Raw genomic sequence first — 24,684 nt, 5'->3', positions numbered from 1 at the left:
TTTGGTTTGGACTCAGTCTGACCCTTAAGTTTCCCTCCCCTTATGGTTTTGATGACACAGCATCTTAAATTGCATTTTAACCTGTACAGTGGTACCCCCGGTTACATACGCTTCAAGTTACATACGCTTGAGGTTACAGACTCCACTAACCCAGAAAAAGTACCTTGGGTTAAGAACTTTGCTTCAGGATGAAAACAGAAATTGTGCGGTGGCGGCACGACAGCAGCAGGAGGCCCCATTAGCTAAAGTGGTGCTTCAGGTTAAGAACATTTTCAGGTTAAGAACGGACCTCCAGAACGAATTAAGTACGTAACCAGAGGTACCACTGTAAATTGCTCCCCCCAATTTTACTGTAATTTTCTACTGTAATTCTACTGTAATTTTACTGTTGTTAGCTGCCCTGAGCCTGGCTCTGGCTGGGGAGGGCGGGGTATAAATAAAAATTATTATTATTATTATTATTATTTAAAAACGTACTAAAACATGAAACATTTTTTAAAAAACTTCCCTATACAGCATTGCCTTCAGACAGCTCGGGGGTCGGCTAACTCCATACCCCCCAACATTTCTCCAATGGAAATAGGGACGTGCTAAGGATTGTGTTGAAAAGTTGGGCATGGTGGGTCTTCCTTGGGAAATGGGTCATTTCGACTCCTCCCTGTCACAATGCTAGTGTTGACACAAACCTGTGCTTTCCTTTGCCGAAAACTCTCATGGGATAAAGGATTAGGCCTGATGAGCAGTTGCCAGATGCATCACGGAGGTGACTCATTCATTGTTGCCAGGAGAGAGAGCCAAGCTGGGTGGAGGGGTGGGGAGTCAGAAGGCATTGACTACAGCGCTATATGGAGTTTTTGATTACCATTCCCTGTTGGGGATCCCAGTTAATTCGCTCTAAACATGTCCTCAAACCAAGGTATGACATCATCTTCAGGGACTCATCTCCCCGCAGTCCCCCACAACAGCTAGGCATGTGTTTTGCTGCAGAAGCCACGAGGGAGAGTCCACGTGAAGAGAGAGCAGGGAGGAAACCAAACTGGAGGGCTTAACGAAAAACCAGGGCGTCCGAGGGAGACGCTAGTTTATTGGTGTTGAGGGATGGATAAAATACTTCATCTCATCTCCCAGCTGCTGTGTGACCCAAGTCTCGTCTATGTACCATCGCCGGCCTCCAAAAATGTATCCAATTCCACTTTTTTATTTCGGTTTGCAAAGTTAATCCTTGTGCGCACTTTCCCATTTGACGGATGCAGAACTCATCTATGCTTTATAATATATATGAAGTTTTGTTTTTAAAAGGGACGGGTACTGACAACCTTGGCAGTGTTCCAAACTGAACCCGTGCCCGCCGTAATGCCTGCACAAACTGACTTTGCATCGAGGGAGTTAAGTTGGGAGAATCGAGCCAGCACTTGTCTCGGACGCTAAATGGCACTGGCTTGCATATCCGTTTTGCATACCGCCATCTGTTCAATGTTGATCTTCATGTCAGAAAGAACTTTTCAAGCCCCTCTTTCGTTTTATAGGGCCGTTCTGCCGAAGAAGGAAATGAGCTGAGGTTCCCTTCTGCTCGTGTGCATCATTAGCAAGAAATATTTGCAAATGTAAGCTACTGGGCCTATCAGGTTACGCAAACTGATCTGTGCACCACCCCAAAGAATTGCCCTCCTTTCGATCCAGGGGGCCTACCTTGCAAACTGAAAAGGAAGGTATTAAAAGCATTGTGTGGTATAGTGCTATTCTATGCTAGGTGTTGCAAACAGATGGGGAAGAAAGGATATGCAGTTTTTCTACAAACCAATGTGCTGCAGTCGTGATCTGGCCAGCTGGATGCAGTCCACCACCTGTGGACTGTAGCCTTCCCAACGTTTCACGAGCCCCTTTCTTCAGCAGCCCTAGGAGGAAAGTGGAAGTGTTATTATTATTATTTCTTGAGTTTATATTCCGCCCTATACCCGGAGGTCTCAGGGTGGTTCATAGAAAACATTTTAAAATGATGTGGTTTTGCTACAAATGCTTTGTCCCAATAGAAATCAGAAGATTTTAATCACTTTTTTCCTCCTGAAAATCCTGTTTGGGAAAACAATGTTTTGTTGCACTAGGGCCTTTTTAACCCTTTAGTCATTATCAGGAGGGGATGTGGGTGGCGCTATGGGTTAAACCACAGAGCCTAGGGCCTGCCGATCAGAAGGTTGGTGGTTCAAATCCCCGCAACGAGGTGAGCTCCCGTTGCTCGGTCCCTGCTCCTGCCAACCTAGCAGTTCGACAGCAGGTCAAAGCACAAGTAGATAAATAGGTACCACTCCGGCGGGAAGGTAAACGGCGTTTCCGTGCACTGCTCTGGTTCGCCAGAAGTGGCTTAGTCCTGCTGGCCACATGACCCGGAAGCTGTACGCCGGCTCCCTCGGCCAATAAATCGAGATGAGCGCCGCAACCCCAGAGTCGTCCAAGACTGGACCTAATGGTCAGGGGTCCCTTTATCTTTACCTTTAGAGCTGGAAGAGACTGTTGGGGTTATCTAGTCCAATTCCCTGCAATGCAGGAATCTCAGCTAAAGTCTTCATAGCAGATGGCCATCCAACCTCTGCTTTAAGACCTCCAAGGAAGGAGAGACCACCACCTCCTGAGGGAGACCATTCCGCTGTCAAACAGCTCTTACCATCAGAAAGTTCTTCCTGATGTTTACTCAGAATCTCCTTTCTTGTAACTTGAAGCCATTGGTTCAGGTCCTACCCTCTGGAGCAGAAGAAAACAAGCTTGTTCCATCTTCCAAGTGTCAGCCCTTTAGATATTTGAAGATGGCTATCATACCTCCTCTCAGTCTCCAGGCTAAACATACTCAATTCCCTCAACTGTTCCTCATAAAACTAGGTTTCCAGACCCTTTGTCATCTTGGTCTCCACCCTCTGAACGGGTTCTAGCTTGTACATCAGGTGGGGCAAGCCAGCTCTGAGTGGGTTCCTCGACATCTGTCCCTAGACAGTTAAGTCCAGTCAAAGGGGACTATGGGATTGCAGCACTCATCTCACTTTTCAGGCCGAGGGAGCCACCATTTGTCCACAGACAGTGGGTGGTGCTGTGGTCTAAACCACTGAGCCTCATGGGATTTCCAATCAGAAGGTCGGCGCTTTGAATCCACGTGCTGGGGTGGGCTCCCGTTGCTCAGTCCCAGCTTCTGCCAACCTTACAGTTCGAAAGCATACCAGTGTGAGTAGATAAATAGGTACCACTGCGGCAGGAAGTTAAATGGCGTTTCTGCGCACTCTGGCTTCCATCACGGTGTCCTGTTGCACCAGAAGCGGTTTAGTCCTTCTGGCCATATGACCCAGAAAGTTGTCTGTAGAAAAATGTCAGCTCCCTTGAACTGGGACTATGCACTGGTTTGGTGACGTGACAAGGAGCTTGGAATCCTAATTATAGGGTTTGTTGTCTGATTTGATGTATTGATTTGTAAACTCCCAGGGGAAGGATGAACCAAAGGATATCAGGATCTATCCATTAGCAGGCGTTTATGAGTCCGAATTGTTTAACAATAGCAAAGAGGATGTGCAAAAGAATGGTGGCCTCAGCCCTGTTCCAGCCCTGTAATCATAAACCTAGACTCAGAATGTGCTCAGAGACACACTTTGCTTTGATTCGGTATCTTTCGCACCTGGTTCTGCATGGTAGAGCTTGGGTAGACCTAATGAAAAGCCGAGAAGATCCGCTAAAGGGCAAGACATTTTGGAAGGCACATGGTTTGTTCATACAAAAAGCGATATCACGGTTTATAGTGTGAAAGTGTAACATCTCCTCCCAAAAAATAGACCAAAAGAGGAAAAGACTCTCAGGCCTTTTGGTATGTCGAATTGTCATGGTTTCCAAAATCAGCAAGGCTGGCAGGCAAGATTTCTCCCCATGTCCCTTTCCTGTTCTATCTCCTCAGTCCCTCAGCACACACAGGTGTTCGTTGCAAAACACGGCTTGCCTGTTCAAACAAGATGTTTGTGCCAATCTCTGTTTCTGAGCCTAAAATACTTGTTTAATTTTTTTAAAAAGAAAAACAGTAACCCAGCTGGGGGAAATTCTTTACATGCATCTCTAAAAGAAAGCCGACTTCTCATTTGTCATTATGGCAATGTTTCTACTTTGTTTAAGAATACAAGGTCAGCAACCTTCTCTTAATGTTTTGAGGCTAGGTCATTCCTTTCCCATTATTATTTATCTTGTGAATAACATCGTTTTCTCCCTAGGACCATTGATCATATTGTTATGGGCCTTTGTGTTGGATTTCTGTGAGGGAGGCGATCATTTTGGGTTGCCTTGAGGCAATACCAAGCCAGAACCTTGAACTTGACAAAAGACCTTCCATAGGTTAGGTTCCTGGTGGTCTACACAGAAGACCCTCTTCCTCTTGTTTGGTTAAAAACCTGCCACTAAGAAAACAAACTATCGAAGTCATGAAATGGATATATATTAGGCCACACCAACTGTGCCTTGAATATGACTTCTGCGAGCATTCCGAGCTAAAATATTGGAAGAGAACCAGATTTACAATCTGGAATATTTTTTAGAATATATATATATAAAAACAGAACAAAATCTTCAAAGCACTTGAAGTAAATGAGCATGTGTTTTGCTAATGCATTTCCTGTGCCAAAACCAAGGACCATTTGCTAGATGGCCTTGGACAAGACATCTCCATAAAAAAAATAAAAATACTTAGAAGGTCATTTGCTCTCTGTGTGCAATGTCCCTGAGCTTATAACGCGTGTTGCAATTCGGTGATAATAAAAGCAATGCACAGTTTGGTCCACGAGGTTCACAGCAGCATTGCATTTCTGCTAAAATATTTAATTTTGTGAATTAGCACAAAATTATTCTCTAGCTACACATTGTACGGTGGGACACGGGTGGCGCTGTGGGTTAAACCACAGAGCCTAGGTCTTGCTGATCAGAAGGTCGGTGGTTCGAATCCCCGTGACGGGGTGAGCTCCCGTTGCTCGGTCCCTGCTCCTGCCAACCTAGCAGTTCAAAAGCACGTCAAAGTGCAAGTAGATAAATAGGTACCGCTCCGGCGGGAAGGTAAACGGCGTTTCCGTGTGCTGCTCTGGTTCGCCAGAAGCGGCTTAGTCATGCTGGCCACATGACCCAGAAGCTGTCTGCGGACAAACACTGGCTCCCTCGGCCAATAGAGCGAGATGAGCGCCGCAACCCCAGAGTCGGCCACAACTGGACCTAATGGTCAGGGGTCCCTTTACCTTTACACATTGTACGTGCATTCTCTTTCCACCTTGCACACAATTGGGATTGCCATCGTGGCCCCTGTGGGCACAGTGGTGCCTTTGAGGACTTTTCCTGGTGCCCACAAAGCCTTTAAGACACCCCACCCATGTCATGAGTCAGTGAGGATCGGTACAATTTTTCTCCCTTGAAAAGTACATTGAACTGAAGAGGGAAGAAGGAAAGAGGAGGAACAAAGCGGTCTGGTGTTACCTCAGGTTACAAACACCTTGGGTTACAAACACTTCGGGTTACAGATTCCACTAACCCAGAAGTAGTACCTCGAGTTAAGAACTTTACCTCAGGATGAGAACAGAAATCGTGCAGTGGCAGCACAGTGGCAGCAGGAGGCCCTATTAACTAAACTGGTACCTCAGATTAAGAACAGTTTCAGGTTAAGAGCGGACCTCCAGAACGAATTAAGTTCGTAACCAGAGGTAACACTGTATGTGCTTTTTAGGACTCAGATTTGGCACCCAAACAGCTGAAGAGAAAGCAGAGCAGCCGAGGGGGTAGCTGAGCTTCTTGAAAAGCTTCTCATTGTCTAACTGCAATGAAGGGCTATATGAAGACCAGCGGGGGTTTTCTGGGGGGACGCAGGGATATGCGTACCCCTAAACATTTTATGAATCTTTGTACCTTTGTCCATTTTATTGTATTTATTTTTCCTGATTTGAACTATAAAATGGTGATTTTATTGAGTCAAAATGAGAGCACCCCTAAACATATATATTTTTTTAGGGAAAAAGCACTGATGAGGACACTCTGCATCTGTTGCTGTCATCCTAGGCGCTAGCTGCATAGCAATACCTCTGAAAGCCAAACGCTTTGTCTGAGATCTCTTCAGCCCTCTCTTCTCATTGCTGAATGGCCTCAGGTCTTTTGGGACCAAACGGCTTCCAAGTCGTCTTTTTCGATACAGCTTGATGGTTCCTGAAATGCATTCTGACCGTGCAGATAAACAATCATGGATAGAATTCTACAGGAATGTGTTGATAGTGCGTGAAAACAGGCGAGATCCAAGGATCCGCAGGCACGCACCTCCAGGTGGTGGAGACGACAGGTGCCATCCTGATCCACTTCGCTTGGTTGCAAGTGGCTGATAGCCAGTTACAAAATGCCTTTTCACAAAGTTATTTCCCTCATTTGGCCACCTCTGGAGACAAGCCAGGTGAGAGGCACTCAAACACTTCTGTTACAATGTCAGTGCTGGTGATGATTTTACATTTTGGAAAAGGTTTTTGCATGTATGCATTATCCTCTGAAGCGGGGACACCTAGAAGATCGACTAGGAAAAAGGGATTTTTCTTGGGATTTCCCCACATGTTCAATGTATTCCCACTTGTCACATTAGACCCTTGATGCTAGAGTTGCCATATTTCAAGGACACCCCAAAATTGTTGAGCTTTTTAAAGGAAAACCCAAAAAGAGCTCCCCAAAATGATTTTTCAATTTATTTGCCCAGGATCCACCATCTTTTGGAAATTCTCCACAAACGTCAATTCTGCCTTTGATATCCCAGGAACGTCCGGGAAGATCCAAGCGTAAGGCAGTCCTATTTGATGCTGATCATACAGACTTGCTTTTGCACATATAATCTCCCTGGCTTGATGGGGACAACCAGCTTTTCCCAGGCTCCTGACGGTGCCCTTTTGCAGTGAGAATTTGGTCCCCCCCCCCAGTGGTTGTTGGACTACAGTTCCCATCATCCGTGACCATTGCTCATGCTGGCTGGGAACGATGGGTGTCGGAGTCCATCAACATCTCGAGAGCACCCTACTGGCTACTAGATAAGTCTTTCTCACTTTTGATCTAGATATGGAAGATTTTCTCTTGATTTCCCCCCTTCAGCTTCCAAACCTCAACATACAGGGGTTTTCCCAGCAACTTAAGGATGGCCAAATCTTAATCTAATGGGGCACAGTAGCTGAATACTGCTCCATCCCTTGCTCCTGTTGGATACCAAACGCTAGACAAGATGGACCTTGTTGTATTCCAGAAAAGCAGTTCTTATATTCTCTTGGAAACTTACAGAGAAGCAGAGTAAATTGGGGAGCATTTATGGGAGCTCTACTTTTCACCCTGTGTCAAGATTTGCTCACATGCTATTAGGATTAGGGCCTCGGTCTGAACTATTGTGGAGTAAACGAGAACCTTGTGTGCTCAGCTCAGTATTTCGTTGCTGCTGCTGCTGGAAAACAGTCCTCAAGCGATGGAACAGCCCATGTGCTTCTGATTTGCCAGGGCCCATTTTAAATATGAGGCCAAGCCCATTCAAAATTGTTTCTGAATAAGACTTTACTCACTAATTGACTGGCATGCCGCCGCTGCCCTTAACCTGAAACCACACACAGCCCTCAGAAGAGTACAAGTGATTCAGGAATAGTTACCCTGTTACGCTGGGGTAAACTTTCTTTTGTAGCTGCGTAGGTTCCAGGCAACCAAACTCAAAGAAAACATTTCTTTTTAGAACGTTTTGCAGCCGAATAGAGACATTGGAGGGGCTTGCTCGGGTGGGGGGGGCAGCGTGTTTGGTTTGTGTCTAAAGGAAAGAAACAAAGCTGCAAAATCATTTAAATAAAAGCAGATGTTTTGGACAGGAACGAGGACATGTTTGGGGATACACAATGCTAGACGAGTACAACATCGATGAGTAATTCGGGGATTTTATTCAGCATGTCTGGACAACTTGATGAGTTACTAATGGTTTCTCAGGCTCAGATTGCACACAGTGGGGGGCCAGACCTGATTGCTTAAACCTGGGTGTGCCCCAGTTTTTCGAAAGAAAGATGTGGGCCCAAAAAAGTCCCAGAAGAATCTTCAATCAACCTTCAAAGGAGACACTAAAACAAAGACAAGCAAGCACAAGGACTTCCCTTCCCCAAACCAGGTTATGTTATGTAGGCACATGAGGCCACCATCTTGCTAAGCAGGTCTGGTCAGCATATGGATGGGAGACCACCTGGGAACCACATGCATGGCCTTGTGGGTTACATGTTTGAAGAAAGGTCGGATGTAAATGTAATAATAATAATAATAATAATAATAATAATAATAATAATAATAATAATTTCCCCAGTCACTCTGGGCGGCTCCCAACAGAATATTAAAAACACAATAGAACATCAAACGTTAAAAACTTCCCTAAAGGGTTGCCTTCCCTGAAGGGTTGCCTTCAGGTGTCTTCTAAAGTCAGATACTTGTTTATTTCCTTGACATCTGATGGGAAGGCGTTCCACAGCGTGAGAAGGCCCTCTGCCTGGTTCCCTGGTTTACTTCTCGCAGTGAGGGAACCGCCAGAAGACCCTTGGAGCTTGACCTCAGTGTCTGGGCAGAACGTTGGGGGTTGGAGATGCTCCTTCAGGTATACTGGGCCAAGGCTGTTTAGGGCTTTAAAGGTCAGCACCAACTCTTTGATTGTGCTTGGATACGTCCTGGGAGCCAATGTAGGTCTTTCAGGACCAGTGTTATATAGTCCTGGAGGCCGCTCCCAGTCACCAGTCTAGCTGCTGCATTCTGGATTAGTTGTAGTTTCCGGGTCACCTTCAAAGGTGGCCCCACGTAGAGCGCATTGCAGTAGTCCAAGCAGGAGATAACCAGAGTATGCACCACTCTGGCGAGACAGTAGGCAAACAGAAGGTTGCAACTCAGTGGTAGAACACATGCCTTTCAAGCAAAAGATGCCCAATTCCATCCTTGACATCTCTTGGCAGAGCCAGGAAAAGACTCCTGTCTGAAACTCTGGAGAACAACTGCTAGTCATTGTTGGCAACACTAAACTAGGCGGGTGGATGATCGGACTCAGAATAAGTCAGCTTCAGTGTTTGAAATTCGCCAGCTGCATTTTGTACCAGGCTATCAGCCACTTGCAACCAAGTGAACATGTCCAGGCAGGAGGATGTCGTCTCCACCATCTGGAGGTGCGTGCCTGGGGATCCTTGGATCTTGCCTATAGAATTATATCCATGGTATTTTATCTGCACAGTCAGAATGCATTTCAGGAACCATCAAATTGTATTGGAAAAGACGACTTTGGAGCTGCCTGGCCCAAAATGGCAACTAGGCACTCAGTTTTGGCTACTGTAACCCTGGTTTAAGGAGCCATTTGGCGTCTAGCTAATATATCTGAGTTCCTATCACTGGTCAGCTTCCTTTGTTTCCTGCAGACAAGCTGCTTATTTAGTATTCAACCTGATTTGCTTACACAAAACTTGCATGATGCTTAGCCTGTATCCAATCTTTATGGGGCATTTCTTCTTATCTGTTTACAGGGAAGTTATATGACAATGAGCATTCAACCTGCTTTCGTCCTGTTTTGCTTATAGTGGTTTGTATTGCTTATGTTCCTCAGGAAGAAATCTAAACAAAGATGCAGGTTTATAGTATTGCTCAGGAATGCTAAGAGGCTAATAAAATAAAATAAAAATCAATGCTATTGTGAAATCAGTGGTTAGCAATCCATGGGGTTTTGAAAGGTTCAGTGTGCCATCTTGATTCCAATTGTACCTAAAACATAGACCCAAACTTGCTACTTCATCATCGAAATAATCATGGTTACTGTATCTTCAGAGATGTCCAAATACAGAGGCTTGATCTAGACACACAAGAAGCGATTCAGTTAAACGCATTGTAAACTCATACAGGGAAATCCGGTAGGGAAAGACAGGACCCTAACAGCGCCATCTGGTGACACAGTGTTATATTGCATATACAACGCGTATAAAATGCTTTTTCTTTACCAAGCTAGCTGAATCCAGAGAAAACAAAGTAACAATTTCACACACCCCAAATATTAAACAATCTCTACAGTTTAACCTGTTTCATTCCTAAATTTCCGTGACAGTTTCTTATTCTTGGGAGAGTCTTAGTGTTGACCTAGTGCTGTTATGTGCACAGCCCTGGGACTGGGTGCTGCCGTATTTGGTGGAGCCGATGGAGCATGTTGGACTGCATTTCATTAAAAATGCCCTGGACCATATTTCTTACATTTCTTACATTTCCTGCATGTCCAAGAGATCTGGCCATAGCCGGAGCTTTCCCTCTTCAAGATCCAGACAGTAAAGAAACCTCCCAGACCTTGACTGATTTCATTTTATTTTATTTACGAACGGCTTCTCCTGTGCTGAGACACCCTGAAGCAATTTATCAATAAACACACTGACAATGAAAAACAATTGTGCATATGTTATAGGAATCCCAAGGTCTCAAATATAGTATAAATGTTGGTAATTGCACAAGGTAAACACACATACATAAGTATAGAAACCACAGGTCTAAAATAGTACAGGAAAGCCATCCAAAATCCATGTTGGCTCTCCTAGAGACTCTCAGGATTTCCCCTGCCTCCTTCATCCCCCTCTCCTATATCTATGAACCTCCTTTGTATTAATTGTCATTGTTTGCCCAGATGCTCTGCATTGAGGCATGTCTGACCAGGAATCCTGGTTGTCTTATCAAATGCTAATGTTTTGTGTAAACTGTGTCTGGAACTATGTGAAACTTGCTAAATCCTCAGGAATAGCACACCTTGACCTGCCTGAGCCACAGCAACCCCACCTTATGTGTGATGTACCATATTTTTTGCTCTATAAGACTCACTTTTCCCCTCCTATAAAGTAAGGGGAAATGTGTGTGCGTCTTATGGAGTGAATGCAGGCTGCGCAGCTATCACAGAAGCCAGAACAGCAAGAGGGATTGCTGCTTTCACTGCACAGCGATCCCTCTTGCTGTTTTGGCTTCTGAGATTCAGAATATTTTTTTTCTTGTTTTCCTCCTCCAAAAACTAGGTGCGTCCTGTGGTCTGGTGCATCTTATAGAGCGAAAAATACGGTAATTTCTGACAGTTTGTATAGGGGGTGTCCTTCTTCTCCACGCCAAAATGCAAACCCTTAAATGAGTTGTTTCTTCTTGGTTCTGGACCTCTCTTGCCTCCTTGCTAGGAGGGGAGAGAATGTCTGTTGCAACAGAAAAGTAAAGATCTGCCTTGCTTTCACTGCATCCTGCCTCCATCCATCCATCTCTGACCAATCATGGACTTAGGGGACAGCCACTTTGAGAGTTGGGCAGCAAAAACCAACCACCCAAAATTTTCTATATCACATACAATTTAGACACAGACTGGGATAAGGGTAAAGGCTTGTTGAAAAGGGGAGAAAGTCTTCAATAAGGGTCAAAAAGATAATAGAACTATCCCCTGCCTGATAAGTACCGTATTTTTCGCACCATAGGACGCACTTTTCCCTTCCTAAAAAGCAAGGGAAAATGTGTGTGCGTCCTATGGAGCGAATGCAGGGGGGAGGCAGGCGGGAAAAGCCCCCAAGAGCCGCACACAAGCTCCGTGCGCTCTTGCGGGCTTTTCCACAGGAGGGAGAAGGGACTGACTGGCCGCATCAGTCCCTTCTCCCACCTCCCAGAAAAGCCAGGAGAAGCTGCGATCTCTTTAAAGGAGTTGCGCGGCTTCTGCCGGTTTTGCGGGAGGTGGGTGAATCCCCCCACCTCCCAGTAAAGCCAGGAAAGCCCTGCACAGCGTCTCCGGCAAGGAGAGGCTGCACGGGGCTAAAGGGGAAGCCAAAACAGCGAGCGGGATCCATCCCGCTTGCTGCTTTGGCTTGCTCCATAGCTGCGCGCAACCCCTCCGGCAGGGAGAGGTTGTGCGCAGCCTGTACGCTGCTCTTTGGGGCTGGGGGAAAATTTTTTTTCCCTTGATTTCCCCCCCTAAAAACTGGGTGCGCCCTATGGTCCGGTGCGCCCTATGGTGCGAAAAATACGGTAATGAACCATTCCAGAAGGTAGAAGCCAGCACCCTAAAGGCCTGATTCCTACATTGTATGGAATAGACCTCCTGATGAGATGCTATTTAGAAGAGGTCCTCACCTGCATTTGTGACTGGTGAGGTGCATAAGAGGTGAAATTATCCTGTAACCATTCTGGTTCTAAGCTGTATAGAGCATTGTGCCTCTTTCCTCACTCTCCCCTTCTCCAAACTTAGGATTCACTCCTCAAACTACAGCTCTGTCGGCACCCCGAGTAGGACTCACCACCAACCCACCCTCTAGATGTAGCTTCTGTATGGTACCAAACTATGGCACCATGCTATCTGGGGAGGAAATGGGTGGGAGAAGGAGAAGGAGAAGAAGGAGAGAGCCAGCAGACTACCAGGGTATGTCCGAAATAATCTCCAACTGTGATGATCTGTAATCCTTCCTAGGTTTTCTTGAAATACAAAATGCAGAGAGAAAAAGAAGAAGCCCAGCAAATGGAGGAATAGGAGAGGATGGTCTGTGCACCGGGAGGACAGAAAGTAAATGCTTTTAACATTTGGGAGCTGGCTTCCCCAATACGAGACGTTGATTCAAAATAGATGGCAAATGAGTTAGGAATGATGCGTTGTGCACAGGTGCTGCCAGCAAAACAGAATTCCAAACCCAGTAGGAACGTCTGGTTCCCTAAAGTGCATCTGGAGCCCAAATGAAGAAGGCCATTGTGTTTCCTGAATGAAGCAGTCTGTCAACAAAACCCAGGGCGACTGGCAGTGTGTGTGAGTGCGGGGGTGTGGGTGTGTGGATGCTGTGGATGTTGGGACTTAATCGTTCAGGCCTAGAGTCCACTTCTAGGGCACACTGTCATTGCTGCATGCCGAAAACCAAAGGTCATCTGATTCACTCCAAAGAGGCTCCAAATGCCAGCAACAGGCCATCTGCAATGTTTGTGAGTGAAAACCCCACATATTGCTGTGGCCCGAAAAAAGAGCCTTTGATGCCCTAACCTGCAGGTTCACGGTTTAGGCAAAATCCTGACGTCATCCGATTCACTCCAAAGTGGTTTAAAACATCAGCAAAAGCCCCCCTGCAACGTTTTGCTGAGAAAACCCTATGTTTCACTGCAGCCCAAAAAATGAGCCTTCAGGGCCTTAGCTGTGGAGTCACGATTTCGCCCCAAACCTGATGTTCGATTCACTCCAAAACGGCGCAAAGCACCATCAAAAGCCCCCGCCTGCAACGCTTGGCAGTGAAAAGCGCACGTTTTACGGCTCCCCACAAAATGAGCCCTTGGCCCTCTAACCCACCAAATGTTGGCAAAAGTCTTGCAGCAGCCTTTCGCGGCGAAAACAATGTCGGGTTTAGCATGACCCTGTTACTCTGCTGGTTAGTGTGTCAAGGACTTTGTTTTGGGGCTGCTGCAGAATGCTGGTTTTTAGCCGCAAAAAGCTGCTGCAAGAGCTTTGCTGACGTTTGGCACCATTTTGGAGTGAATCAGACGACGTTGGGTTTTGGGTTATCCTATGATCCCCTGGGTTTGAGCATCCATTTCTTCATTTGGGGGGGCACTGCAAAACACAGGTTTTTTGCTGCGAAACACTGTAAAAAATTGGCACCAGTTTTGAGGGGATCCCAGATTTTGGGGTTTGTAATTAATGACGCCGTAGGCTTGGGCTGCTATCCTAGAATTTACCTGCAGTGTTATGATGTATTCTCTTAACGCAACACTTCAAGGACCTTAATTCTCCTATTTCCCTGCATTTCCACAACTTCCTCAATATGCGTTTTAAAGATTTCCTTGCCATAACTTTAAAAACCTCATTAAACAGCTGCACTTGAATGTTTGTATAAAGATGACTATTGGTTAAATGTTTCCTCTATATACTAACGCCATTAGAAAATCCGGTTTTATTCTATTGGTTCAGAAAGTTCTTGAGCTTTTTAAGGCAGACCCCAAAATCCGGATGAGCAGTGAACAGTTTGTTCCCTTGCCTTTCCACTTAACTCAATGGTGAGCATATCAGGAATGGACTACTAACCACAGCAGCTGTGCATTGGTTTTAAGCATGACGTATTTAGGAATAAAAATATACATTTAGACAGCAATTCCATTGGACCATGGGGTTGTCCTCAAGAAGTTGCCAACTGTTTTATGTTTTAAATGTATTTCTGTGCTGCTGATGCAATCTATGGTACTTAAGGGCCAGGCTGTGGCCCAATACTGAGTCCTGACCATAGCTGTCAACTTTTCCCTTTTCTTGCGAGGAATCCTATTCGGAATAAGGAAATTTCCCTTTAAAAAAGGGAAATGTTGACAGCTATGGTCCTGACCCTCCAGCTAAAGACAGATGGAGTAGTTTTCAAGCTTCCTACATTTGGAGAACTCTTTCTACCAAGAATTCTCTGCTCAGGAACCTCCTGCAGAGTATCAGAGGTGACCGTGACAATATTGGAGAATTCTGTCCGAAATGGAAGTGGGAGCACAACTTGCCGCAATTTGCATTCACGTCCAATGTAAAAAAAACCCAAAAGCCACACATGTGAATACAAACAATATTCATTCTTGGTGGTTTTTGTTTTCATCCAGAAATGCTATGTAAGGGATGGAATTATTTTCAACTTCGTTTTTTTTTTTTACATTTCGCTCCTGTTGGAATTAGATTGCTTTTAGCCACAGACAATAGCAAAACCAAGAATGTGGGTTTTAGCAGAAGCCAAACTCCAGCAGAATAAGGTAAAAAAATAAATAAAATAAAGGTAAAGGACCCCTGGACGGTTAAGTCCAGTCAAAGGTGACTATGGGGTTGCGGCGCTCATCTCGCTTTCAGGCCGAGGGAGCCGGCGTTTGTCCACAGACAACTTTCCGGGTCATGTGGCCAGCATGACTAAACTGCTTCTGGTGCAACGGGACACCGTGACGAGTGTCAGAGCACACAGAAATGCCGTTTACCTTCCCACCGCAGCTGTACCTATTTCTCTACTTGTGCTGCTGTGCTTTCAAACTGCTGGGTTGGCAGGAGCTGGGACAGAACACCGGGAGTTCATCCCATTGCATGGATTTGAACCGTCAGCCTTCCGATCAACAAGTCCAAGAGGCTCAGTGGTGTAGACCACAGCTCCACCCGTGTCCCTTCCAGCAGAATAGAAGTAATTTGAGATGAACACAGGAAGGGATGGAAATCGCTGCCTCCTAACATCTGTTCTGGTAGCCATGAACTGACAGGGTGCCAACCCATTCTGCCCCCTGCCAATAGAAAGCCCATGTCACTCTTTCCTTCACCAAATACTTGCTCTCACTTAGATTGCCTTTAATAGGGCTGCCATATGTCCAGACATTACATGGTAAGGGGGAAAAAAGCTCAAAAAATTTGGGGCTTGTCTAAAAAAAGCAATTTTGGTGGCTTCGTAAAAAGAAAACTCAAATAAAGTTCCTGGTTTTTACTTTTTGAAATGTGGCAACCCCATGAGTTGCCTGCTGGAATTGACAGCCCAGCCCTCTCCAAGGAAATATTGTCTTGATTTTCTGGCTTTGCATACAAACACAAACACCTCAACACATTTATTTGTAAAGGGCATAAAAGGTAGGCGAACATATTATTTGAATACAAAGGAATCTGAAGAAGTATTGTGACTTTGTGACCAAAGGGAGAATCAGCATCCCTTCCATTAAAAGCAAATTGTTTGTCATGTGTCATGTGTCATGTGCAGCAATTGTCTATCTGAGGTCAGGTTTTGAATTTGATTTATTTGGACACAGGATCATTAAAAGACTACATTTCCATAAGATCAACCAAGACCGTCTGGTTTCCTCCCCCCCACTTGAGGCTTTTTCCCACCCAACACTCTTCTTGGTTCTGTGCAAACCCTTTCGAGAAGTTTTGACGTATAGATTTACTCCCAAGTAAGCTTCAACAAGATTCCACCTGGAATGCTGAAAATTGCACATGATAGAAAATATGGTTTTATGAAGGCCTAGACTCTTCCAGACCCTCCACGTGTCCTTATTTTCCAGGGGTGTCCCTGATTTAGAGAAGCAACCCCGGTTCTGATTTGATCCCGGAATGTCCCACTTTTCCTTAGGATGTCCCTATTTTCACTGGAGAAATCTTGGAGGGTATGGACTTATCTGACCCCTGAGCCGTCTGAAGGCAAGCCTGTATAGGGAAGATATTTTCATTTTTGATGTTTTATTATGTATTTATATATGTTGGAAGCTGCCCAGAGTGGTTGGGGCAACCCAGTCGGATGTGCAGGGCATAAATAATAAAATTATCATTATGAAATGGGATGTCCCTATTTTTATCGAAGAAATGTTGGAGGGTATGAGTGTCCCTATTTTACAGGGACAGTCCAGGATTTACAGAAGCCTTCCCGGTTTCTGATTTGATCCCAGAATGTTCCACTTTTCCTTAGGACATCCCTATTTTCATTGGAGAAATGTTGAAGGGCATGGACTATATTGCAGTTCTGTACTGTGTGACTGGCAGCTCCTAGCCATTCAGGAATCCTGAGGGCCTAGCAATTAGGAGTGGTTCCCCCCCCCTCCTTGAAAAATATCCATTATTCTTTTTAATGAAATAGAATCCTGTATTTGTTTCAACAATATTTTTAAAGTGGAGTGTGTGGCTTAGTCACTGGAACCGTGTTGTCAATCTATAATGGAAAACAAGCAACCAGCAAAAGGTTTATAAAAGAAAATAGAACTACATCCAAATTTCCCCCTCTAAGATTCAGATATAAATACTCAGAGAACTTGATAGTAACAAGAACAATCACATGGCAACTCAGTTCACAGGCTTTCCCAACCTTCTGTTAAGCGTTTGTTTTCCAACATGGATCGAAGTGATAAGAAAATGACTCAGAGGACAAAATGAGAGGCGGGCAAGATGCAAAAATCATTTGTTTGTGCCCTCGCAGGAGAAAAAATGTTGCTTCGGCTTAAACTCCTTTTCCACACTGGCTGCAAAGATTTCCATTATGCTTTCCAGTAAATGAGAAAATCCAAGAAAGAGAAATGTAAGCTCTGACATTTTTAGGCAGGTGGGTGACGTAATTTGGTTTCTGCTCGTGGGTGCACTATGCAATCCATGTAAAGGCACATAAGTTCAGAAGGTCTGCTCTGAGGTTAAGGCACTGGGAATAAAGAACAAAAACAAAGGCAGCAAGCAGTCCCCATAAATTTCAGCTGTACGATTACGGAATGACTTGTTCTAGGGTTTTATCAGAAAAAAGCATTGGCCTCGTATGTTGCCTTGGTCTTGGCTGTGCTGCTATATATATATATTTGTTTAGAGTGAAAAGAGTCTGGTCTATATTCCTCTCACAACTGACACTAAGTTAATAGTCTTTGTTATCCAAAATGTTGGTTTCATTCACAAGTGTCTGGCAGGAAACGACACTTTTAAAAATTACGTTCTTTTCGCAATATACTGAGGTTTCAATTTATAACATTTTGAGTCACGCAATCAACAAAACTAGCTGGTTGTTAAAATATTTTTTCTCCTCAAATGCACGACACAACCTTTTTTAAAAGCGTAAATGAGTAAGTCTTCAAGATAATTGAAGGACAGGCTTTGTGTTTTATCTCCAACTTGGAGAAGAAAACTATGTTCTAATAAGGAAAAAAATAGCTCCTTTGCCTCCCATGCTTATTTCATATATATCTTCTGTGCCTCTGTGAGCTATAACTCTACACAAACAATGGTCTGTGACTTATTATGAAACAACTTCCATGATTCATTGGGGTGGTGGCATGAAAGCAACATTGCTAAGAGCCCTAGATTAAACATTTTAAACGCAGAGCCGAAATGTGGAAGCAAGCTGTGTCGAAATCAGCGCGACTTAAGAGTGACTCTAAATGCAACATGTGGCTAGCGGAAAGTGATCTCACAAGATTGTCCCAGTGCCGTCTAAACTGACGTTGCCTGGGCTGTACTTGAATGCCTAGCCCCCCAAAAGTTCTAACAATTATCTTTTCGGGGTGTGTCCTGGTTTTTTTTTTTCTTTTTGAAATACGGCAACCCTAATACAACCTTCTCCTTCAAACAAGAAGCTTCGGTTTAGGGAAGCTTTTAATATCTAAGGACTATTGTATTTTAATATTTTGTTGGAAGCCGCCCAGAGTGGCTGGGAAAACCCAACCAGAAACAAACAAATAAATAAATCATTGTTGTTGTTGTTATCATTATTATTATTCTGTAATGGCAGCCAATCACAGAAGTGACTCTGCCTTTCACACAAGGCTCCTGATGACTAGTTAGAAGCGTGTTTTGATGTGCCTAAGGAGTTTCTGCACAAATGGTTTCTTGTTGGCTTGACATGAATGAAGACACCCTTGTGGGCTTCATAAGTATTAGATGAAAGCACTGTACAGTGGTACCTCGGCTTAAGTACTTAATTCATTCTGGAGGTCCGTTCTTAACCTGAAACTGTTCTTAACCTGAAGCACCACTTTAGCTAATGGGGCCTCCTGCTGCTGCTGCGCCGCCAGAGCACGATTTCTGTTCTCATCCTGAAGCAAAGTTCTTAACCCGAGGTACTATTTCTGGGTTAGTGGAGTCTGTAACCTGAAGCGTCTGTAACCTGAAGCGTACGTAACCCGAGGTACCATTGTAATGATTTTTTAAAAAAAGTAATAGAAAAAACTGTTGGGAATGTAAAGGGATGCTGCTGTGGTCTTTAACCATACGGTGCTAAGATATGCTTAATTAAAACTCCCTTTTGGGTCTAGAAGGAGTTCAACACAACTCACTAAGGGGAAGATGGCGCCACTCGCTATCCCCTGCTATTCCAACACATTATGGAGTGTTCAAATCCACTATTAACATTCAAGCAAAACATGTGATTTGATAGCCCTCTTTCAGTAAGCTAGAGCTCAAAACAGTTGTTGTTTAGGGAAAAACACACACACACAAACCACATTTTATTAATAATTGTTATACCTTTATTAAGCAGAGAAGATCCAAGGTAACATGGCATGGGCATTATCAAAACTGTACAACTTATCAGTTATAGATTTTTTATTTATTTATTTGGAGATACACACAAACTACAGAAACAAAGACAATGGGGTGCTCATACTGGCCACAGGGATTTAGCAGGTATATTTCTCAGTTAAAAAAAGTTATGTCCTTGTATATATAAAAAAAGGTAAAGCGTATTGTGTTTTGGAAATGGCAGAGTCCGGATAGCGATTCAGTTGCTTCATGAACACCCCAGGACAAATGAACAAAACAGGACAAGAGTTGCCTCATTAAAGCAAATCTACACTTATTCTCACACATTGTGCAAACCGGGACAGGCGGCTGCTGTGGCTCCTCCATTCATTCCAATGGAATCCCATTGGAATCCCATCCCATTGGAATGGATGGTGGATGCCAAGCCGCCATACCTGTTGGATTGCACTTACAATCAGCAGTAGGGTCTTCTTTTGAAGCATGAGGTAGATGCACATAGAAAAGACAAGAACACATCATCATAAACATTTTTTTTTGGAGGGGAAACCAACATACAATCCTCTTTCAAAGTAATACACAGAACTCTGGACTCGGCTACATTCGTCACAATAATACGTTTTGAAAGCATTATAAACATCCAACACCAGATGGTGCCAGAGAGCAAAAATGAGTTTATATGGATTTTTACATCGGCTTTTTTACTTCTCTTGTTGTAACAATTTAATTTTTTACTTATCTACAGCATTTTAAACTTGTGTCTAGATCCACCCTCTGTGTCAGCCCTACACAATGTGTGACATGTTGACTTTAAACGACCTTAAAGTAACAGCTGTTCAATGCAAAGATGTCTGGAAAGTCAAACGTGAGTGATTAGATACTGTAAGGGCAAAACAAGCAAGGTACTCTGGTGTGTATGCAGGTTCTGGGTGGAGAAACAGCTTGACAAGTGAAAAGTCATTTCTCCCAAAACCTTAATCTTGCCTTCCCAATTTTAGTAGCTTAAGTTATGTGATGGGACTGGCAAGCATTGTGCAAAGGCAAGTTGATGATAAGGCAAGCGAACAAGGAATATGAGGAGCTAATTGCTATAGCATAAAAAATCCAATATCTTGATCTGTTAATGTATCTGAAACAGGAAATGAGCTATGTATGTCATAGGGTATGAAAGGAGGAGGAGAAGAAAAACAGGATGAATTCTTTCTATCTGTTTCGGTCGGGAAAGTGTTGTGAGGGACATGCCTTGCTTTTTATCGAGGGTGCCTGAACAGCAATCAATGGCAAATGGTGGTAACAAAAGCTGATGTCTTAAAGCTATCTGACAAATTCCAAATTAACAAGTTGGGCTGGGCATTCACCTGTTAGTCTGTAAAGAATTCAAATGTGAAATGTCCGCACTTTCAACAAAAATATGCAGCCTATTAAAACCAGCCTTCAAAACTGGAAGGTAGCCGACGCAAGAGCAATTTAAAAAAGGAAACAGGGAGGGAGAAACCAGGAAATCGGAGACCTGTCTCCCTAGACAAGTAAACTGTTAGAAGATGATATTAACATTAAGTTTATTGGATATACTGAAGAACAAGCTTTGTCAAAGAAGAAACACTATGGCTTCTGCAAAGGAAAGTCCTGCCTCACTAACCTCATAATTACTTCGAATTCTAAACCCTGTAGTTAGAGGTGACCCAGAAGCTATGATATGCTTGAACTTCCAAAATCATTCTGAAATGTGAAACTCAAAATGGAAGAAATTTCCTTTCGGACACACTGAACACACCGAGGTGCAGGCTGGCCACTTGCACAGTTTAACACAGGCACCCCCAAACTTGGCCCTCCAGCTGTTTTGGGACTACAATTCCCATCATCCCTAGCTAACAGGACAGGTGGTCAGGGATGATGGGAACTGTAGTCCCAAAACAGCTGGAGGGCCAAGTTTGGGGGTGCCTGGTTTAACACTTTGTCAGTGAGACAACGCAAAGTTCTCAAAAACACTACTATACAACATGAAATGAAATAGCAGACAACATCAAACATGAAAAGAAGCTTGCAGGAAATAATAAAGGACTTCAAAACATAGAGCTTACATCTGTAGCATAAAAATAGATTTCAATGGCACTGGAAGAAACCATTGTTCTCTCTTATGGCAAAGGTATCTGTTCATAAATTCCCTTTCTCAGTACATGCCTGGTTTATTACAAAAGCTTTACTCAGCCCTCCACTGTTGCTAATATAAGGACTTGACAGCTCACCCTGGAAAACAACAGCAATACTTTGGACCAAATGGCTTTGTGGTTTACACCCTTTACCAGTGATGAGCACAGAGGTGCAATGCAGGTATGGAATTCTCTCATTCACAAGAACTTCCTTTTAATTTCCAGGAATGGATCCAAACCACGCATGAAATGCACACATGCCTTTTGCTCCTCCAGTCTAATGGAGCAGCCCATGGGAACCAGAGCTGTGCTTTATGCATCCTAGTGCATGCATATCTCTGGATGCGTAGACAGCATAAATATTTTAGGGATATCATTTGCATCTGGCATTTGCTCTACTGTCAATTAACCAACAAGAATTTTCCATTAGCTCCATAACTTTCCATTTAAGTAAGTATAATAAAAAAAATCAGTATATAATAAAGTGAGCATTCTGAAGCATTCACAATTAAGTGCATTGCGGTCAATGAATTAATTATAATCTCGAACATAAGCCTAGAAAAATGTCATTTCTCTGCTTGTAAATATTGCCTGTTTTGGTTTTGTATGTCTGTAAATATAGATCCAGGTTTTCAGAGTCAATTTTGATAGAAATATTGATAATGCAGCATCTCTTTCTCTCAAAAATATACATTTAATTATTTTACACAAAAATGTAACCTTTCATTCCAACAACCAAGTTTATAATACTTCCGATAATATCTCTGGTTTTAATAAAATCTTGTGGGGGGGGGGGGAGAGAAGGGTTAGAAGAGGGCGGAGAAAGAGCGTATAAAACCGTAGAATTCACAGTAACTGAAATTAAACATCTTATATAAAGCCACTTATATTTAAATATATATATATATTTATATTTATGCCCACATTTAATGTAGTAAAATATAGCTATGATGGACTTAAAAGACTCTAGTCTTCTTTGAAGACATTTTAAAGGTTTTCATACATAGAATATGATTATCTAATACATTCAGCTGAAGGTTAGGCAAAGCGCATTCTTTTTAAATACACAGGTAGCATATTGCTTATCCAGATACCTCCCACTGATCCAACCCCGCAAACACTTTTGAGAATGTGAATTATGTAAGTTCAAATTTATTTATTTTTGATATATTCCGAAAAGGCCAAGAGCCTTTTTATCTCTCGGTTCACCAGCCCCTGTGAAGTTTTGTCACCTTTGCCAGTGTAAAACCCAATAGGCTAAAAGGGTGGTTCGGGTTAAGGGCAACAGAGGAAATGGCCCTGTGTTATATCTAGGCAGGGCTTTCCCCCCAGCTGGAACGTGCCACAATGGCGTTCCACCACCTCTCAGATGGGCCCCGGAAGCGAGGGGAGAGATCTGACCTGCTTCAGCAAAGTCCCGCTGTGCTTCCTGCTACAGCAAGGCCAAACAAAACAAAAAAGCCATATCCATTGAAGGTTATATGAACTGTTTGCAAAGGGAGAATATCTCTTACTTTGTTTTCAAGGAGGAAGATTCAGGAGACTCTGTTTCAGCTCACAAAATGACAACTCAATATTCCTACACGGTTTCAAATTGCAACCTTTGGTTTTCATTTGAGAGGTACTTTAAGGCTAGCGGGAGGCGAGAGTTATAAAAAATATTATGAAAATTAGTACCGGCTTGCTCTTTTTTGCATTCCAAATGCTACTTTGGGAGATCTCCAATTGCAACGTTGCGATGACTAACAAGCAACTGGATACACACCATAAAGGGGCTTTTAAGGAACCCTTCCATTCCTATTCATGGTGAGTCATACAGAACAATTAGCTCGATAGTTTTCTCCTCTCGACGCTTAAAAAAAAAAATCACCACAAAATTTTGGAAAACTTAGAAGAAGCAAAGAATGAAGTTCTGACCTAAGAATTTTCGATAACAGTAAGCTAATTGTAGATTATATACAGCAAAAAAGACAATGATATCTATGTATATTTTGTGGACCAGTCCCAAAAGACAGAGCTGTAGTTGTCTCCACATCACAACTAGAAACACTTGCACTCATTGGCAGGTCTAAAAATGTGCTTCTAGATCACTGTGAATCAAAAAAACCCCAAAAGGGTTAGTCCTACAGCAAATAGGACCATGTTTATCTATATTTTCCTGAATTTTGGCAATGACCACATTTGCAGAAGTATATTCAGGGGCCAAAGGTTCAGAACTGGTCCATAACCAACCCCACCTTGGAGCACACAAGTGCTCACCATTCACATGTGGTTTTACTATTACGTGCAATAACCCCAAGTTACAGCCCCATGGGCTGTACGGACGCAGTATGGACGCAGCACTTGGGGCATATACAGGTACCCCTCATTCACCATAATTTCAGGGAAGCTTCTGCACACACAATGGAAATGCTCATAGGAAGTAGTGAAAAGAGAAGCTGTTGTATGTGCAGGAGCTGCACGTGCACATTGGCACCATGTGGCTTTGCATGCAAATTGTATGCAAATTGCTGGCCTACTTGTAGCAGGTGGCAGACACTGTACTGTAAAAGACTTTTGGGCTAAGTCCTGTGCAAAGGTTGATAGCTCCAATTAATAAAAAAATAAATTAAGAAACTGAAATGGCACTAAGTGTTGCATTATGCTTCCAAGCAGGCTTTGGGATGGATAAACAGACGTAGACGGAAGTCATCAGGAATATCAAATCAACACATGTCCCACACGCCATGTTATGTATGGAAACATTAGTTTCTGTTTGCTAAAGGTTGGCACAGGCAAATCCCTGATGTGGCGGACAAGATAATGGTGGGCCAAACACAGCACTGAGTTAAGCTCAAAAACCACAGAAACGATCAAGATGTATATATTGCGATAATGGCAACGGGTAATCCTCTGCGCTGGAAGCTTTCTCGTTCTGGTGAGGTGGAATCCCCAGATCAAACGAGACAGAAAACAAAACCTTTCCGCCCAGCTTATGAGACTGAAATCCCTTTACAGACACACCTCGTGTCTCCTTGACATTTGCGGAACCTAGTGCTTATGATTCTGTAAAGACAATGCAGCGTTTATGGCGGGGGAACCGGCTAGCGTCTCACGTCGAGAGCCTGCGGATGTTTTCTGCGCAATCCACAGCTGCCTGCAAATAGTAGCTTTGTCGTGTGTGAGCCTAGAGCATGCTGCAAGAAGTTTGAGGACCACAAAGGAAATCCTTCCTCGTTCTGCCAAAGAATCCAAACCAATCCTTTCGAAGCGAATGGCAACAAACAGCTCCTTTTGAACCTCTGCTCCCCTACGTGGTTCCGGGGCCTTGCATCACGTCCCCTGGGTTAGGCTGCGCTGCTGCTGGAACAGGGGGTGCTTTGTGTGCTGCCGATACTATGGGCTGCGCTGCTGTTTTCAGAGGCCGGCGGGGATGTGGGGACCGGCTGTCTTGCTGCCGGTTCTCCTGGAGGAAACAAACAGGAGGGGAGGGAGAAAGAGTTTGGTCTTACAAGGAACATCTCCACAATCTTCTTGCCATCACAGTTGGGCTGGATGACCCTCGAGGTTCTTTCCAAATCT

General features: G+C 43.8%; 1 protein-coding gene across 2 annotated transcripts in view; it reads right to left on the bottom strand.

The window, feature by feature from the left end:
• Nucleotides 1-18,940: 18,940 nt before the first annotated feature.
• The window catches only part of TGFBR3 (transforming growth factor beta receptor 3), a 141,371-nt gene continuing 135,627 nt past the window's right edge, over nucleotides 18,941-24,684 (bottom strand). For both annotated transcript variants that reach the window (XM_083620624.1, XM_083620625.1), the window contains exon 17: nucleotides 18,941-24,568. In XM_083620624.1, coding sequence (XP_083476750.1) covers nucleotides 24,450-24,568 — 119 coding nt within the window. In that variant the 3' untranslated portion in view covers nucleotides 18,941-24,449. The remainder of the gene's footprint in view (nucleotides 24,569-24,684) is intronic.

This window comes from Podarcis filfolensis (genome assembly GCF_964270895.1).
Source record: "Podarcis filfolensis genome assembly, chromosome: 6".
NCBI lineage: Eukaryota > Metazoa > Chordata > Lepidosauria > Squamata > Lacertidae > Podarcis > Podarcis filfolensis.
This window is presented reverse-complemented; position numbering and strand designations above follow the sequence as displayed.